This window comes from Schistocerca piceifrons, chromosome 3 (assembly GCF_021461385.2).
Source record: "Schistocerca piceifrons isolate TAMUIC-IGC-003096 chromosome 3, iqSchPice1.1, whole genome shotgun sequence".
In the NCBI taxonomy this organism is placed as follows: Eukaryota; Metazoa; Arthropoda; class Insecta; order Orthoptera; family Acrididae; genus Schistocerca; species Schistocerca piceifrons.
Window position 1 is genome coordinate 479,335,519 of NC_060140.1, and position 19,750 is coordinate 479,355,268.

The following is a 19,750-nucleotide window of genomic DNA, read 5'->3' on the forward strand; positions in this document are numbered from 1 at the left end:
TTTAAGACATCTTTTTGGGAACACTTTTATGTATGAACCACAGCTTTGGCTCTCTCACTTTTTTTAATTGTAGTTTTTTGTTGCACGTGAAATAAACCATGCTAATTATTTATGTACATCATAGGTACACATTACTCAACATACAAAGAAAGTTGAAGGTATATTTTTTCCTGTAAGTTCTTTACACTATTATCTTTAAAGCAGACTATTGAAAAGATGGGGTTGTCATTAATTGTGGTGCAAAAAAATTTTAATTATGTTTATCAAAAATTTTGGAAATGAATTCAGGGTTTTTCTTCAAAAAAGCATTTTATTTTCAAAGTTAAGTCACAAGACCAGTCTGCTTATTAGTTAACCATGTTTTAAGACAATATACAAAATTCCGTTTCTCTATCTTTAATAGTTTTTAGTCAAAGTGTATCAGAACATGAAATAATTTAACTTTCAGGAAATTCAAGTTAAAGTCAAAACTTGCTTTTTCTATTAAACTTGCATGGCACTAATGCATCCCAGGTCCATATTCATCTTGTTTCCTGTGTTGTTCTTCATCCCTTCTGTTTTTCACACTTGTCCTTCTTATTCTTGCCTCTTTGGTGGCTTCCAACACTGATTTTACTGCTTCGGAGAGTCTTCTTTGGTCAATGGATACTAGAGTTCTATGCACATTTAGCCCACTAGGCACTCCCATCAGTTCCATAACGTTAAGGGGAGTAATTCTTTCGTAGGGGGCAAAATATTAATTTTTTTTCTCATAAACATTCCTTGGAGTGTATTTTACTAGAGAGATATGTTTTCTAAGGGCATTTTAGCCATTAAAGGCTTTAAATATTCTTTTACTTTAAGGGCAGCACATGTTGCCATGCCCACCTTTTGCCTTCTGTCAGCTTCTTGAACTTCAAAAACGTAATTACCTGATTTGTGAAAATATTTTGTGCTCACAGTTGGCTGCCCTGTTCGTACACTACTTTTGCTTGTTCCTTGTCCTTCCAGAACCCAAATGAATCATTTAACAGTGTCATATGGTCAAGAACTCCTAAAACAGTATTTGTAGGTAAAGATACATTGAATTTCAGAGTTTATGATGCAGTTCTTTCATTTAATGATGGCAATGTGGGGAGAGTTAGGCTGCTTCAAAAGTTAGACATATAACCTGGGGAAAATACAATGATGGCACTCTCCGAATTGGATGCTGTCCGTGTGAAGAAAGTAGATTATGATAGCTAGGAAGGCAAGAATGCACTCAAGGAATGCTAAGAGAGCCAGCGAGGATGAAGAAAATGCAGATGACCCAGGATATGGTGCAGGGAAGTTCTAAGATCAGTAACAAACTATGTTCATCTTAGAACAGTGAAACTTACACAATTTACAGAAACTGGGCTGAACATCAATGATTCATTTTTAAAAGAAGTTCAGTTTAATATTGTAGAAATTTGCAAATGGAGAGAAATTCTTCCTCCACCAGGCATTAAAATTTTATATCATTCTCATGAACCATTCACGAGATAAATGTACCTAAAATTGACAAATTTAACATTGTAAGTATATAAGGTACAATCTCCCCTTAATCCTTGATACTGCACCATCATTGAAACATAGAACAGCATCTAGCACACCTATTTTTGAAGTATTTAGTCCTAGTAGAACAGTTTATAGTATCCGTTCCCAAATACAATTGATGAAACTTTCATTTGGGTTTTGAGTTCTACTGTGTTAATGTTTCTCTAATAATCTTGTGTCACTAAGATCCCTATATATATAGATTTTACAACATCCATTACAGCAAATGGCAAAGAATGTTTGTGGTTGTAGGTCTCACCTTGAGTAGCAGCCCTCTGGTAGCCACACCATGAATCTCTGCCTGGTGGACAGAGTGCATGATATGGGTTGTCATCTGTGGAGGATTTATGAGAGATGGTAGCCCATTCGGCCTTTTTCATTCCCTCAAGGTCATTTTTACTTTGTTTATGGCTCGGCCATGACAATACTGAAACCTGGCTATTTCTTCATCTGTAAGCTGATCACGTCCACTAGTGCACTTTAGCTCCTTCTACCACTTTCTTCCTGTATCATTCAAGTTTTACTACTGACGCCACACTTCATCCCCTGCTTCGGTGTGAGTCCACATATAGTTTTCCATCCTGTGTTACATGTGTTTTGCTTAGTGTTTTATCTTTCTGTACTGGGTATTTTACTGACTCTCATCTCAATCTGTTTTTGTGTAGGCACTAAAGACCTTGCCATCATGCACCCATACCACCATCCCCATCCCCCACTAATGCACTTATCATCAGCTAATTTCTTTCCTTTCAAATTCCTCTTCAATTTCCTCAGTCTTGTACCTAACCTTTTCTGGACACGTCCAACACATCCCATTTTTTAAATTTTTGTGTTTTCATAAGGTTTGGATTCACAAACTTTTTGGTACCCTTTCGAATCTCCATCTCTTAGGTAAGATGTATACATCACACCTTATTTCTCCACTGACGTGTGAAATATCTTCACTTCACCTTCAGATTCTGTCCCTCCACTATAACCACTAGAATTGATCAATATTTATGATTTTGCTTTCCACTAGTACAACCATGATGGTACTTGGTAATACATTCCGCATCAGTGACTTTGCCATTATCCATGAAGGTAGCTGTCACTACACCTTTTAGGGAACTAGGGCATCTTTATTGCCAGGATGCATCCAGGGCTGCAGACATACACATATTGCTGTCATTCATGTCTACACTTTCCTGAACAGCATTTTTCATATAATCATTTGCTACCGCCTTCAAAGTCTTGTAACGTACCCTCTCTGTTATTGTTATTGTAGTTGTAGAGATATGAAATTATTGTAGTGGTTTGCTTAGTCAGCTGTACTTCGGAATTTTTTGACATTAAATGGAGCCTGAAACTTGCGTAATAAATACTTCGCGTGAAGCGCGATTTGCGGCATAAACAAAAATTAATTGCGGAGATGCAATCCACAGAATATTAACAGAAAAGCTTTAGAACAATGTGCACGACTGACTAGACACATTCAGAGGGCACGTACATTCGCGTACGAGTGGTTGCGATCTGATGAGAAAGATCTATCTTAAATTTTTTTGTGTAAAATAATTACTTTGTAACACACTCGGAGATTGCGAACGTACAATCAGGGTAGAGGCACGTTCTTTCTATCATTCCCTGTGGCCTGGGTAAAAGAATTGCAATTATTTAAATTTAAGAATATTTCTTTTTCAATCGGACTCCTATTTTTATACGAAAAGGAAGATTGCAGTTTCTGAATGTCTCGACAAAAACACATCAAAATTAATCTTAGCGGCCACCAAAGGAAAGTAGTGAGCACAATCACGTACCTCTATTGTTGAGCAGTGCCATCGTAAAGATCGTCGCCTCCATCTAAAATTCGCCTTCTCGAATTAACAGAATCATTTGTACTCCATTGGTATGAGATTTAGGCTTGATCTTGACAGAAATTATAAAACACATTTTTCATCATTTAACATCTTCATTTAACACACACATAGACATAAAACTATACAGTACGTCTTTACGCCAGCACATCAGAACAAAAAGGTAGTTAATACTCGAAGTAATAAAAGAATCTCGAAATTAGTCCTTTGCCTCTCAATGATAAAAAAGTTTTTTTAGAGTATTCCTCTGGTATGACAGTCGAACAAATTTTCTTCTTGTATCTTTGAGATTAAATTACAACATTTTTTAGTTCCTTTTCAGTCTGTAGAATAATTTTATTGTACCTGTCAGACCTTGTAGGAGGAGATAAGTCCATTAGAGCACAGAAAATTTGTGCATTTCTGTAACCTTTGCCTATACACTGCATAGTATAAGCATGTTTAATATTTGTGGTATACATACTCTGTTTAGTTACACCACAAGTATAACCACATTCGTTTAAATCACAAAAATTACAAACAATTCTTAATTTCGTTGTGGAACCTCTTCTAGCATGTATCTCCTCAACTACCTTCACACCACTATTGCCACATGCCTTATACTGCAAAGCTTTATTTATTAGTTCAGATAGAGCAGAGCGTTCATGAATAACACAACCTGTATCAATAGTTGGTGCCTCTTATTATCAGCATTAATACTGTCAAGCTCAATGCCCAAATATCTCAGTTTTAGCTTCGAAGCACTTGGAGTAGTTGAAGCTGTATTGTATTCCAGTATTAGCAGAATTAATCCATGTGGTGACTCAATTTCCATAAAATGTACATTATTTAACCCCAAACTTCTTAATTCTTCCCTTTGCTTTCAAGTGGAATAAGAAACTTATGCACACTATAAGAAACTCACACACACAATTACTTTGCTGTAAACAAAATATTAGTGCCAAAACAATGACTAAACTCTCTGTATAAATAAAAGATAAGCAACTGTAAAGCTTTTGCAGGTTAGCCAGCTTAAGGGACTAAAAAGTCATAAAAATGAAACAAATGAGAACAAAACTTTATTTTTAACAGAGTTGATTATATGCCTTGGGGACGTCATGGTGCGTGCAGCCACTTTTAAATTCCTTTACTTTTGGTACTTTCTGTGGTTCATTTCCCTGGAAGTAAACTTTTTCTTGTTCATAAAACTACAGAGAATTTTTTAAGACAAAAATTTTAAAAAATCCATTTTTTGACAGTTGTTCACATACAAGTCCCCTTAAGTACATGAAAAAAGAATATGCTGAACTGAACAAAAACATCCATTTGTGGCAAGTACAATTTTGTAAGCTGTTATGTTAGTGTGTGCCACTCTGTGATCATTGACAGGTGATTAGTGATATTTTTGTCTGTTTAATAAAGATACTCTAGATGTAAGGTACTGTTGGTAGCTTCATGTTGCAATGACAGTAAACTCTTCAGTACTAGAAGTAAATGATAGGACTTTCTAACTTTAAGTGTCCCGCCATCTTTTGCTTGTGAGTCTGAATGGACATAAATAAATGAAATATATTTATACTGAATACTTTCATCCCCTCTCTTCATTTGTTTGATTCTGTATTTCCTATTTTATGTGTTGTTTTGTTCTCTTTTGTCCTGATTCTCTGCCACATACTTTGCCCATTGCAATTTCAACATGTGTGAAACTTCTTGGCAGATTGAAACTATTTGTTGGACCAAGACACAAACTCAGGACCTATGCCATACACGGGCAAGTGTTCTATCAACTGAGCTACCAAAGGACAACTCACAACTCGTCTTCACAGCTTTACGTCTGCCAGTACCTCATCTACTACCTTCTAAACTTCACAGAAGTTCTCCTGTTAAATTAACAAGACTTACACTCCTGGAAGAAAGGATATTGCAGATACATAGCTTAGCCACACCCTGGGGGGTGTTTCCAGAATGAAATTTTCACTCTACAGTGGAGTGTTTGCTAATATAGAAATTCCTGGTGGATTAAAACTTTGTACCGGACCAAGGCTCGAACTCTGGACCTTTACCTTTAGCGGGCTAGTGCTCTCCCTACTGGTCATGATTCATACTTCAGTAGTTCAGTCAGTAGAGCACTCACCCACAAAAGGCAAAGGTGCCGAGTTTGAGTCTTAGTCCGATACACAGTTTCACTCTGCCAGAAAGTCTCACATCAGAGCACACTCCAATGCAAAGTGAAAAATTTTGTTCTGTTCAACATTTGTGTTTGCCTGCCCCTAACATTTACCATTTATCTTTCCTTCTGGCTCATCGAGTGCTGTTTCATTTGTGAAGATAGAGATGGGCTGACCACAACTTCTTCATGAGACAAAAATCGTAGTACAGCCATTAGAAGTGCATTAATAAATAAAATACCATTTCTCCTAGCTTCCAAATTTTCTGGGAAAGGTATTGGGAAAGATGAAAGTGGAAAAGAGGGATGAGATCAGTCAGGTCACTCGAATCCCAGATTTGCAGAGAACCTTGAGAAATAATGGAAAGAGAAACAAAAATTAAATAATCTTACTCCATTGAAGAGATCAGTAAAATATTTCACTGAACAACAAAAGTGTTTACAAATATGGTATTGAAAGTTCTTGCAGAATGTGATTAATTTAGGAGTAAAGTTAACAGCTCACGGAATAATAGAGGCATTGAGTTGTCGACAGGCACACAAACAAGACTGAAAACTTTCCTACTTTTAGGTCAAATCCTTTCTCTCTCTCTCTCTCTCTCTCTCTCTCTCTCTCTCTCTCTCACACACTCACACACACACACACACACACACACACACACACACACACACACACACACACACACACACCAGTCTATTGTGCTGGCTAAATAAACAGTCCCAGTGGTGTTTATTCAGCCATCACAATGTAGCTGTATGTGTGTGGGTAGGGGGGTGGGGGTCGGCGCACATTTATCTGTGTATTGTTGCCCAAAAGAGGATTTGCTCAACAGCTAGCAAAGTTTTCAATCTTTTTGTGAGCCTGCTGGCATCTTAATACCTCTACTATCTAACGAGTTGTTACCTTTACTTCTAAATTGATCACAAAAAATGACTGCTAAATAAGAAGGGAAGGTCACCAATCAAAGAAAAAATGATACTAACTGGAAAAGATTGTTGGAGAGAAGGAAGAGCTTGCCCGTCAGTGTTGTGAGGTGCAAATGAGGTAGAACTTAATGGAAATTAGAACATATGACAGCCATCAGTGATTAGTAACATCCTGTAGTTCATGAGCTACTACCCGCTCCAGCAATGTTCCTCCTGTTAATGGTTGCAGACCTCATGTGCTTCATTGTATATCTTTATTTTCCTTTTTTGTGCTATGTCATACTTGACATGGCATTTGTGGTGACTACCGTCTCTTGCCATTAAAGCATTCATATAGTTTTCCCTTCTTCATTTTCTTTATTTCTTTCATTGGAGGAACTTCGATTTAAAAGATATGAAATCTGTCACCATTTGGTATGTAGCTGCTGCTACCTCTTGTGCTAGCTAATTTAAAAATTGCTAAGTTTTATTTGCTTTGTGCTGAATGGTCCAAACTTGATTTTTCTATTTTCTTTTGTTTTCTTAATCCTTTTTAGGAATGGAATATGAAGGATTTGTTCATGAAGTTTACCAGAGAGAAGTTTGGTTGAAGTTCAATAAAAATTTTCACCTCGCATATAATGGAGAAGAATATGATGTAACGTTTCGAATAAGCCGTAGTGGATACATGAGATGTCATGCTGCAGTTGATCTTGCAGTTAAAAACCTTGGTTCTGACATGCTCTTCCCAACAACAGTTACTCTAAAATCACCACAGCTTCATATTGATGATGATGATGATGATGAAGGGCAGCACCAGAAGAGAACTTCCAGCACTTCTAGTACAAAGGATAAAATTGATTTTGCAAGGCGTAAAATACAGTGGTTTAATAGAAATCTAAATATTTATCAAAAGAAAGCAATAAAATGTATTTTAAAAGGAGAAGCCCGTCCCCTTCCATATGTAATATTTGGTCCACCAGGAACAGGCAAAACAGTCACACTGGTAGAAGTTATTCTTCAAATATTTCATCTGATACCTGATAGCAGGTGAGTATTGCTTAGTTAGTTTAAGTGACATATTTTCTCTCAACAAGGATTCTGTTCATTATGTATTTCTATCATGTACAAAATTTCAACTGATTTACTCAAATTATAATTTTTTTGGTTTTATTTATTTAATCTTTTTATCAACATTCTGTTGGCTGATTAGATGTAGGCTGCTGTGATTTCCTCTCCTGTGACAATATGTTCATCTCAGAGTTGCACTTATAACCAACATCCTAGATTATTTTTTGCATATATCCTTATCTCTGTCTTCACTTACAATTTCTTCCCCTCTTCTCTTGCGTCTGCATACCTTATCATTGTGCCCTTTCTTCTAGTTGGAGTTTTTCACATATCTTTTCTTTTCCAGTTCTGCAAATAACCTTCTCATTTCTTATAAGTCCTCTTAATTTTCAGCGTCCTTGTTAGTGATACCAAATCTATGTTTGAACTGAGAGAGACAAAAGGAAACTGCAACCCTATGTCCATCTTTCCTCTAATTTCTTAACATTAAAGATTCAGGTGCCTATCAACATTTATTGATATCTTCTGAGTAAAGAAATGATTTATTTCAAAATTAGTATGCCGTTCATATTACACAACTATTCATCTGTATGTTCAACTTCCATTAAACATAAAATTTCCATATTTTACGTTATAAATTTATCTCAATGCATAAAGCTGAATTCATTATGGTGTAGTAGCAAATAATGTAATTCTGTTGTGCAGATTAAACTGCCAATGTTCCAGTGCTCTTCAGGTGATATAATACATTACTTCTGGTGTTAGATCGGTTACCCCAATGAAGCATGGCTTCAATGGGACTGTAATTTTGCCATGTAATGTGTATTATGATATTGAGCTGCTTTGGATGTACTCACAGAAAACCCAAAGTTTTTTGAACTTGGTATAGGAACTGTGTACATGATAGTGACTGCTTCAAAACTTCCAGTAAATATGCAAATGATACCTATTTCATTCTCCTGTAACATCCTTCTTTCATGTTTTGAATTCCATGTATGGTCCACTGCCTTTTATGTTGGTGTTCACAGCTGAAAATCTGTGGCAGGTATTTTGATTTTGACCTATTTCTGATGCACTGCTTACTTTCAGATTGGTTGTTGCTACGCCATCAAATAGTTCTGCTAATCTTGTGGCTCAGCGATTACTGGAGTCAGGTTTGCTCCAGCCTGGCGATATGGTAAGACTTGTGGGTTATCGGTACCTGGAGGAGGGTGGAATGCCTGAGGATCTCATTCCTTACTGTCTCTGTGCTGAAGTAGAACAATCACATCTGATGGGAAGACATCGGATTACTGTAGGTACTTGTGTTGCACTTGGCCAGTTGTTCGTTGCAGGATTACCTCGTGGCCATTTCACACATGTACTGGTGGATGAGGCTGGACAAGCACTTGAACCAGAACTGCTTATTCCTGTTGGTGGGTATGGTTAACTTAGTTATTTATATTACTATGTTTATCCCTTTTACTTACTTTGAAAGTTGTGGGTGGGTTATTGTGGTAATTTTGTGCTTTGAAATCTCCTGTGTGCAATACACTTTATTCATTCTGTAGTTTGTTAGTGTGCATTGCCCACAAGTACAGGAGCTTTTATTAGGCATTGTCAAGTTGTCTAAAAGTTTTGTGTTCTCAGTATAATTTTTTGGGCATAGTCTTACTTTTTATGCACTTGTGTAGAAGAGATGTGAAGTATGACACTTCTAAGCAATGAGCTCAACTAATGTTTGTAGAAATATTTGTGTGCTGTAGATTCCAGTGAACAAGTTTGATAATTGACATGGAGATTTCAAATAAGCATATACAGGGTGTCTCTAACCTTTTGGGCATATTTATAATGTTGTACACATACACAGCATAAACCGAATAACAACAATGTAGCTTATAATAATTGTTCAAAGTGATCACCACCAGTGTCAACGCATGCATGGCAGTGGCATATGAAGTTCTGTTACATTCGCTCAAAGATTCCTGGTGTCTATTGCACCAGGAGACAGGATCCAACACCATCTCCTCAAAGGCTTGTGTTTGGACATGTGTTTGGTCGGACCATTTGTCGGCTTCTTGTAGTGTGAACACCCCGTCTCTCATAAGTTGGTATCTGCAGAGATAAACATCTTCCAGTTAGGATGATGACTTTGAGGAAAGCATTCTCTATGCATTTATGCTGGTTTACGGGCACTACATCCTGCCACAACTCACATTAAATGAATGTTTGCCAACTCTCCTGATGAGTAACGTTCAATCTTTGACTAGGCATCATGCACTGTTCAAAAGGTTTGAGACACACTGTATGATATATCTTTTTAAGCAAACAAGTTGTCAGAACAAGAGATTTTTTCTTTTAATTCTTTTAACCTACAGTTAACAAACTATGTAACATTTCAAATAATTAAACTAAACTGTAAACCCTACCCCCATGAACAATAGACCTTGCCGTTGGTGGGGAGGCTCGCGTGCCTCAGCGATACAGATGGCCGTACCATAGGTGCAACCACAATGGAGGTTTATCTGTTGAGAGGCCAGACAAACGTGTGGTTCCCGAAGAGGGGCAGCAGCCTTTTCAGTAGTTGCAGGGGCAACAGTCTGGATGATTGACTGATCTGGCCTTGCACCACTAACCAAAACGGCCTTGCTGTGCTGGTACTGCAAACGGCTGAAAGCAAGGGGAAACTACAGCCGTAATTTTTCCCGAGGGCATGCAGCTTTACTGTATGGTTAATTGATGATGGCGTCCTCTTGGGTAAAATATTTTGGAGGTAAAAATAGGCCCCCATTCGGATCTCCGGGTGGGGACTACTCAAGAGGACGTCGTTATCAAGAGAAAGAAAACTGACATTCTACGGATCGGAGCGTGGAATGTCAGATCCCTTAATCGGGCAAGTAGGTTAGAAAATTTAAAAAGGGAAATGGATAGGTTAAAGTTAGATATAGTGGGAATTAGTGAAGTTCGGTGGCAGGAGGAACAAGACTTTTGGTCAGGTGAATACAGGGTTATAAATACGAAATCAAATAGGAGTAATGCAGGAGTAGGTTTAATAATGAATAAAAAAATAGGAGTGCGGGTAAGCTACTACCAACAGCATAGTGAACGCATTATTGTCGCCAAGATAGACACGAAGCCCATGCGTACTACAGTAGTACATGTTTATATGCCAACTAGCTCTGCAGATGATGAAGAAATTGATGAAATGTATGATGAGATAAAAGAAATAATTCAGGTAGTGAAGGGAGACGAAAATTTAATAGTCATGGGTGACTGGAATTCGAGAGTAGGAAAAGGGAGAGAAGGGAATATAGTGGGTGAATATGGATTGGGGGAGAGAAATGAAAGAGGAAGCCGTCTGGTAGTATTTTGCACAGAGCATAACTTAATCATAGCTAACACTTGGTTCAAGAATCATAAAAGAAGGTTGTATACATGGAAGAACCCTGGAGATACTAGAAGGTATCAGATAGATTATATAATGGTAAGACAGAGATTTAGGAACCAGCTTTTAAATTGTAAGACATTTCCAGGGGCAGATGTGGACTCTGACCACTATCTATTGGTTATGAACTGTAGATTAAAACTGAAGAAACTGCCAAAAGGTGGGAATTTAAGGAGATGGGACCTGGATAAACTGACTAAACCAGAGGTTGTACAGAGTTTCAGGGAGAGCATAAGGGAACAATTGACAGGAATGGGGGAAAGAAATACAGTAGAAGAAGAATGGGTAGCTCTGAGGGATGAAGTAGTGAAGGCAGCAGAGGATCAAGTAGGTAAAAAGACAAGGGCTAGTAGAAATCCTTGGGTAACAGAAGAAATATTGAATTTAATTGATGAAAGGAGAAAATATAAAAACACAGTAAATGAAGCAGGCAAAAGGGAATACAAACGTCTCAAAAATGTGATCGACAGGAAGTGCAAAATGGCTAAGCAGGGATGGCTAGAGGACAAATGTAAGGATGTAGAGGCTTATCTCACTAGGGGTAAGATAGGTACTGCCTACAGGAAAATTAAAGAGACCTTTGGAGAAAAGAGAGCCACTTGTATGAATGTCAAGATCTCAGATGGAAACCCAGTTCTAAGCAAAGAAGGGAAAGTAGAAAGGTGGAAGGAGTATATAGAGGGTCTATACAAGGGCGGTGTACTTGAGGACAATATTATGGAAATGGAGGAGGATGTAGATGAAGAAGAAATGGGAGATACGATACTGCGTGAAGAGCTTGACAGAGCACTGAAAGACCTGAGTCGAAACAAGGCCCCGGGAGTAGACAACATTCCATTGGAACTACTGACAGCCTTGGGAGAGCCAGTCCTGACAAAACTCTACAATCTGGTGAGCAAGATGTATTAGACAGGCGAAATACCCTCAGACTTCAAGAAGAATATAATAATTCCAATCGCAAAGAAAGCAGGTGTTGACAGATGTGAAAATTACCGAACTATCAGTTTAATAAGTCACAGCTGCAAAATTCTAACGCGAATTCTTTACAGACGAATGGAAAAACTGGTAGAAGCCAACCTCGGTGAAGATCAGTTTGGATTCCGCAGAGATGTTGGAACACGTGAGGCAATACTGACCCTACGACTCATCTTAGAAAATAGATTAAGGAAAGGCAAACCTACATTTCTAGCATTTGTAGACTTAGAGAAAGCTTTTGACAATGTTGACTGGAATACTCTCTTTCAAATTTAAAGGTGGCAGGGGTAAAATACACCGAGCGAAAGACTATTTACAATTTGTACAGACACTAGATTGCAGTTATAAGAGTCGAGGGGTATGAAAGGGAAGCAGTGGTTGGGAAGGGAGTGAGACAGGGTTGTAGCCTCTCCCCGATGTTATTCAATCTGTATATTGAGCAAGCAGTAAAGAAAACGAAAGAAAAATTCGGAGTAGGTATTAAAGTCCATGGAGAAGAAATAAAAACGTTGAGGTTCGCCGATGACATTGTAATTCTGTCAGAGACAGCAAAGGACTTGGAAGAGCAGTTGAACGGAATGGACAGTGTCTTGAAAGGAGGATATAAGATGAACATCAACAAAAGCAAAACGAGAATAATGGAATGTAGTCGAATTAAGTCGGGTGATGTTGAGAGAATTAGATTAGGAAATGAGACACTTAAAGTAGTAAAGGAGGTTTGCTATTTGGGGAGCAAAATAACTGATGATGGTCGAAGTAGAGAGGATATAAAATGTAGACTGGCAATGGCAAGGAAAATGTTTCTGAAGGAGACAAATTTGTTAACATCGAGTATAGATTTAAGTGTCAGGAAGTCGTTTCTGAAAGTATTTGTATGGAGTGTAGCCATGTATGGAAGTGAAACATGGACAATAACTAGTTTGGACAAGAAGAGAATAGAAGCTTTCGAAATGTGGTGCTACAGAAGAATGCTGAAGATTAGATGGGTAGATCATGTAAGTAATGAGTAGGTACTGAATAGAATTGGGGAGGAGTTTGTGGCACAACTTGACAAGAAGAAGGGACCGGTTGGTAGGACATGCTCTGAGGCATGAAGGGATCACAAATTTAGCATTGGAGGGCAGCGTGGAGGGTAAAAATCGTAGAGGGAGACCAAGAGAAGAATACACTAAACAGATTCAGAAGGACGTAGGTTGCAGTAAGTACTGGGAGATGAAGAAGCTTGGACAGGGTAAAGTAGCATGGAGAGCTGCATCAAACCAGTCTCAGGACTGACGACAACGACAACAACAACCTGTAAACTTCAAAGCTTTCTTGGTGTGATTGGTAATAAACACATTTCTGGATGACTGTTTATGTTGTGGATTCAGTTTTGATATATACTGTTTCAATAGTCACTTCATTTTCACGAATCAGATTATATAAACACTGATCTTTGATGTGCTTGCTGTTGATGAACAAAAAGATTGTCATTATGACCATAATGTCATATAATTTGAAACTATTTATTTGTATGGTAATGGAAAGCCCCTTGAGGAGTGAAAATAATGGAAGGAGTAAAGGTAACAACTAACTGAGTAGTTAAGGCATTGAGTCACTTATAGGCAAACAAACAAGGCAGAGAATCTTACTGCTTTTGGATAGATCCTTCTCCAAAGCTTTAGTGTCCTCTCACGACTGTGTGGCTACATTATCCTGGCTGATTACATTGTGCTGGTACTGCAGCACAACTAGCATGAGGGTTTATGTCTGATGGAATGGGTGGTGGGTGAAATGCAGCGGGGGGGAGGGGATTCAGGAAGGCTAGTTGATGGCTGAGAGGGAGAGGCAGCAAGACACTGGATGGGAATGTGCCACCAGTGAGCTCATTCTGACCACAGGCAGAAGCAGTTGTGTGCAGCATACAATATAGAGGAGTATATTAACTATTTCAGACTTGAATTTATTCTGGAGGAAGGAAAATTGTTTATGCAGTTATGCTCTTAGGTGATTCAAAATTATTTTAAATGCAAGATTTATACAAAAATGTGTATCTGTTTTCAAAACATAGTTTGCACACTTGGGCTAAAATAACTGTTTATGAGATAGTGTCTATTGTAATAAATAGTAAAATGACCTTTTAATAATTGCCATGCAAAATAACAACAACAGTATTCAATTATACAGTGGAATATAGTGAACCAACAACATCCATGCATTCAGGTGGTCATAAGCTGTTGTGCACTGCTAGAGTGACTTGCTGATATTTTCATAGTAATGCCCAACAATTGACAGCACTTGCACACGATACAACAGTGGAACATTCACAGATGTGTACCTGACGTTTCCATTTGAGGGGGGGGGGGGGGGGGGGGAGGGGAGAAGCTTGTGTTGAGGATAAATACAATAAAAGATGTAGCCAGAGGGTGTGAAAGGGTTAGAGGAGGAGACAGAACAGAGAAACAGGAATATTCTGCAGAGGAAGTTGTGAGTGCAGGATGAGATGAGTTAGGATCATGGGGCAGGGGTGGAAGTGGGTGTGTTGTAGGGACTAATGCAGATAAGTGCCAGGAGGAGTATAGGATCGAAAGATGTGTTGCAAGGGCAGCTCCCAACTGTGTAACTCAGAGAAGCTGATGTTGAGGAGAAGGATCCAGATGCCCCGGGTTTTGAATGAGCCGGTAAAATCAAGTGTGGACTGCTCTGCAGCTTGTTGCACCATTGGGTGGTGAACTGTGCTCTTGGCCATAGTCTGTCAGTAGTTATTCAGTCAGGTGGACACCCGATTAATGGACTTGCTCACATAAAATGCTGTGCAAAAGTCGTAGCAAAACTGATATATGATATGACTGCTTTCACAAGTGGTCCTGCCTCTGGAATAGGATGTTTGGGAGAAAGGGTGAGGGGGGGGGGGGTGTATTTGCTTGCAATTAGGTCTTCCTCAGAGGTATGACCCATGTGGCAGGGGTTGAGATGTGCTGTAAGGATATTTTCTAGATTGAGTGGGGTTGGAATACCATTTTGGGAGAGGTGAGTGATGTTCCTCATTTTTGGTCATGGTGATAAGTAGTTGAAGCCATTTTGAAGGGTATGGTTAAGTTTGTTCCAGTCCAGGTTGGTATTGGGTGTGAGGGGTGGTTCTTGGAGGGTTGTCAGAGCATTAGGGACATTTGCAGATATGGCACTATTTTATTCCAGCATTCTAAAATTCTAGCTATTCTTGTATCATACACATTGGCTGCATATCCATGAATGTCTTTCTTGTCAAATGTCAGTTTAATTGAAATAAGACACTAAAGTAAACAATTCACGTTTCTTAACAAAGGAAAATACAATAATTTTCACTTCATTTTCTACATAATTACCTTGTTATTTACCTCTGTCAGATATTTTGATCCCCATTATTCTCCACCTGGTTCATTTAGCTATAGTTACTCATGGAATTTATATCCTGTTTATTCAAATCCTAAAAAGATCATACTAGTACTGTATAGGCCAGAGTACTTAGAGCCATTGGGTAGAGAGACAATGTTTGTGTTGTATGACTGACATGACTGCCTCTCTGTAGCCAAACAAAAATAAAATAAAATGATAATTGAGTGATAAGTATTGTCTTAAACTTTGTATCAGAAGTTTGCCTGTTTGTACTCCGTAAATAGATTTCCTAAATCTTCTGCATGATTTACCAAATTAATAGTCAGAGTTCCCTAAAATTCCTGTTTTTCATTTTACATCACAATACACCAGTATATGATGCATTCATAAAGAGCAGAACTGAAATATTTCTTCTGTTAGCCTGAATATTACAAGTGTTGTGATTTCGTTTTGTCTACAGCGGGATGCCTTGATAAGAAGTTGGGTCAGGTGGTTCTGGCAGGTGACCCGCAACAACTGGGCCCTATAGTATCATCAGCTGCAGCCAAGGAATATGGGCTTGGCGAGTCATATTTGTCTCGTCTCCTACACTGCCCCCCCTATTTGCGAGACACAGCTGGGTTTCCTGGCACAGGTTATAACCCCCGACTTGTAACAAAGTTACTGTACAATTATCGTTCACTGCCTGAGATTCTTGAAGTGCCTAACAAAATGTTCTACAACAGTGAGTTAATTGCTCAGGTAAGTAATGGCTTCTTTAATTAAATTGGCTAGATGTTATTCATATCTATTACTTAAATCATTGAGTTATTAATACTGGTATGTTTAATCTCAAAGTACCTTTAATTCTGAAATATATTAGAGGAATAAATGAAATATGATAATTGTAATGCATGGGTGATACCAAAAAAAAAAAATCCTTTAAAGAGGTAGTTCAGAGGTTTATACTCCCAAAAATTGCTATAACAACTATGTAGCTCGACATTTTTTCAGTGTAGTATTTGGTGTGTTGTTTACAGTACAATATAAAATTGGCTATAATAAATGAAAACTAATGCCATGTCGTTAGAAAAACAGGAGGCGCAGTACCTGGCAATAACAAAATGTTTATAAGAGATCATTACTATAACACACACACTTGATGAAAAACCCTATAAAAGTTGCACCAAAACGTGTCTTTCATAATGCTAATAAATCAAATAGACAAAACAACTACTTTGCTCAAAAAGAACAAAATATTTCATTCATCAGATAATACACGCTTTATGACAATCAAATTCTCACAGAAATGTCAGTATACAGATAAAAAGTTTCTGTCAATGTAAATTTATACTTTTGCTGTTACGTTAAGTTGAACTAAATTTGTGAAGAATACACATATTTATTATTTGATAATACCATATTTGCCTGAATATAAGCCACACAGTTTATTCTGTGTGTGTTGGGGAGGGGGGGGGGGGGTCTCATTGAAGAAAAATAGTGTCAAATTACCCTTTTACAATATCTGTACACAATGTGGTCACTCTTACACTACTTGAATGCTTTTGTGATACAATCTTGTGATATTGTGTACTATGGAGAGATAATGATAATCCACTCACATATAACTCTGACTGATGAGTTTTTAATATTGACAGATGGAGTGAGTGCATGGTCCCCATATAAAGTCAGTCAGAGTAGTCTTTTAAGAGATGGTGTTTAAATGGCGTCTTCACGATGACGTCAGGCACCTGCAGTTTTGTAGTTGTACTTGCAGCCTTTTTGTAGGCAACAAGTCACAACCTCCATTTGGGAAATATTCCTTGGGCAAATATTTACTCTTCAGAATAACGAGAAGAGGGAGAGGGGAGCTTTCATACCTCTGCAGTAACTACTAACATCATGTTTTAGAATACTGCTGCGCGGTGTGGGATCCTTACCAGGTAGGACTGATGGAGTAAGTCGAAAAAGTTCAAAGAAAGGTGGCACATTTTGTATTATCACGAAATATGGGAGAGAGTGTCACAGAAATGATACAGGATTTGGACTGGAAATCATTAAAAGAAAGGCATTTTTCGTTGCGATGGAATCTTCTCACGAAATTCCAATCACCAACTTTCTCCTCCGAATGCGAAAATATTTTGCTGACACCGACCTACATAGGGCGGAACGATCACCACGATAAAATGAGGGAAATCAGAGCTCGTACGGAAAGATATAGGTGTTCATTCTTTCCGCGCGCTATACGAGATTGGAATAATAGAGAATTGTGAAGGTGGTTCGATGAACCCTCTGCCAGGCACTTAAATGTAGCTATAGATGTAGATGTAATGCTTTCATTTTTTTCGTTCCCAGTGTTCTTAATTGTATACTTCTCACTCCTTTATAGTCCTCCGTCATGTTGCTTGGTTTGTCCCAAAAAAATGTTTGTTGCTCATCTGATATATGAGGGTAAGAGTGTCACTGCCATATTTGGACTGCCTGCATTTGAAAGTAGCTGAGATTCTTGGTAAAATCCTCTGCCATTCTCTGTGTATGTGAAATGGATAACCATGCAGCTCCAACCAATACTACCATAGCACTCTGCCCATGGTATGGTTAAGGCCTAGCTTCAAGTTTAGGATATTTCCTAGCTTTTTCCCATCTGTAGGTTTTCCTTGCTGAAACTGTGGTGTGTTGCTTTTTCTGCAATATGTTCAACACCAATCATTACATTCATCCAAACCATACTTTTTGCCAGCTTCTTAGTTAAATGTATTCTTTGCAAAACAGGAATTCTGAGCTCGAACTTTGCGTCATAACTGCACCGAGTTTGCGAAATTTGTTGATGATTTTCTCTCGATGTTCCAGATCATTGGTGCACACATAATTTTCCTTTAGTTGGAGAAAACTTTTGCTTGTTCTGTCATGTAAAATAATGGAACTGTGAAAATGATAACAGTGATTGCCTAAATGAAATGTCAATAATTGAAGATGGTTACATTGTTATCTCATACACATTGATTAATTCTGAACACTATTGATACTATTGCTCTGTTTCTAACTTAGGAATGAGTGCTACAGCGAATATTCTGTGACACAAAAATATTATCATGTGCATAAGATCATGAGGATTAACCATTATGTAATTTTTCATGGCTGAATTTTGCTGAAAAAACTTGACTTACATTTAGACAAATACAGTATGCAAAGAGTCGATATTATCTTTCAACTATCATGGTCTATTTAAATCCTGTTTTGTACGGCATCTCTAGTTAATCATGAGTAACATCAAATGGAGTACTAGAGTGTGAACAAAGTAAGATGGCTATGCACAGAAAATGTATATGCTCTCTGTGTGTTCAGCAAGTCCATCTCTGTGATATAAAGAAGTGGCCACCTTAGTTGCGTGTAGATTGTTGGCTAATGCACATAGACTATTTTCATTGTTATCTCTGTCCTATACAGAATAGGATTGCAGTTTGCAAGCACAGTAGATGCAGTGACAGCATTTTATAATGGAGGAAGTCAGGTTGTGCATACTGTCAGTTTGTCCTCTTCCCAGCACAGACCAAGGTATATCACATGAACTCTAACTAAGTAGTTATTGGTATATTTCAAAGAATAGCTACATTATTGTCTGGTGCAGAAACATTTAGTAGTGTATGTGGATACTGTCTGCAAAAAGTGTTGCATACAGACTTAGTAGTGAAGTGCCACACGATAGTATACCTTGTGCAGCCAGATAAACTTTAGAAACATTTCTGATGTTGCAAGAGGCAGGACAGAACAAGTTAATAGCCTGGTGAAATTCCAGCGAAGAAGAACCACTGAATTGCAGTGAACACAGAAGCGATTGCTACACATTAATTGAGCTGGGTGCCCAAGCCAGCAAAGCACCAGAATAACAGTGTGTTGACAGAAAGATTCTGTCACAATGGTGACCGTGCAAAGTGGAACGAGAAAGCGTAAGTTAGATGTAAGAGTAAGTAGTCAGTGTACTGACACAGCAGAAAGATTCTCTGAAAGGTAAAGTTATGAAATTCTGACCAAGCAAGGAAAGCAGACCAGTGGATGTCATTGCCACCCTACAGTAGCATGATGAATGTAGGCCATCGTCAGTTCCAGTGGAGGTAGGCTCAGTGTGCAACCAACCAGCCTGGCCGTAACACCTATGCTGGCCTGCTGTCTAGTCGTGTAGCTGTCAATGTGCTTCTGTGGAACAGCATGTCCCACTCTGGGGCTCTGACACTGCCAGTCACATTGCCGTCATCCATGCTGATACAGATGGGAAGAACTAAGATGCCTTTGACCTGTGGTCTGTATGGAGGGTTCGACTATGGCTGCTGCCGTCTTCCATACTGAGTGTCTCTGGTTCCCATCTAGAGAGATGCAGCTGTTCATCCGTCATCACAATGGGAGAGCCAGTGTGGCTGCTCCTGATGACAGACTCTATTGCCATGGCTGCCTCTCCTGTTCACAGTCTATGACAGGGTCATGGGTGGCTTG

At 38.4% G+C, this 19,750-nt stretch overlaps 1 protein-coding gene across 1 annotated transcript in view; it reads left to right on the top strand.

The window, feature by feature from the left end:
* LOC124787931 (probable RNA helicase armi) overlaps window positions 1-19,750 on the top strand; it is a 47,122-nt gene that overhangs the window by 15,853 nt on the left and 11,519 nt on the right. The window contains exons 3-5 of the mRNA XM_047254921.1: window positions 7,017-7,509; window positions 8,620-8,945; window positions 15,744-16,024. Of these exons, the coding sequence (XP_047110877.1) occupies window positions 7,017-7,509; window positions 8,620-8,945; window positions 15,744-16,024 (1,100 nt within the window). The remainder of the gene's footprint in view (window positions 1-7,016; window positions 7,510-8,619; window positions 8,946-15,743; window positions 16,025-19,750) is intronic.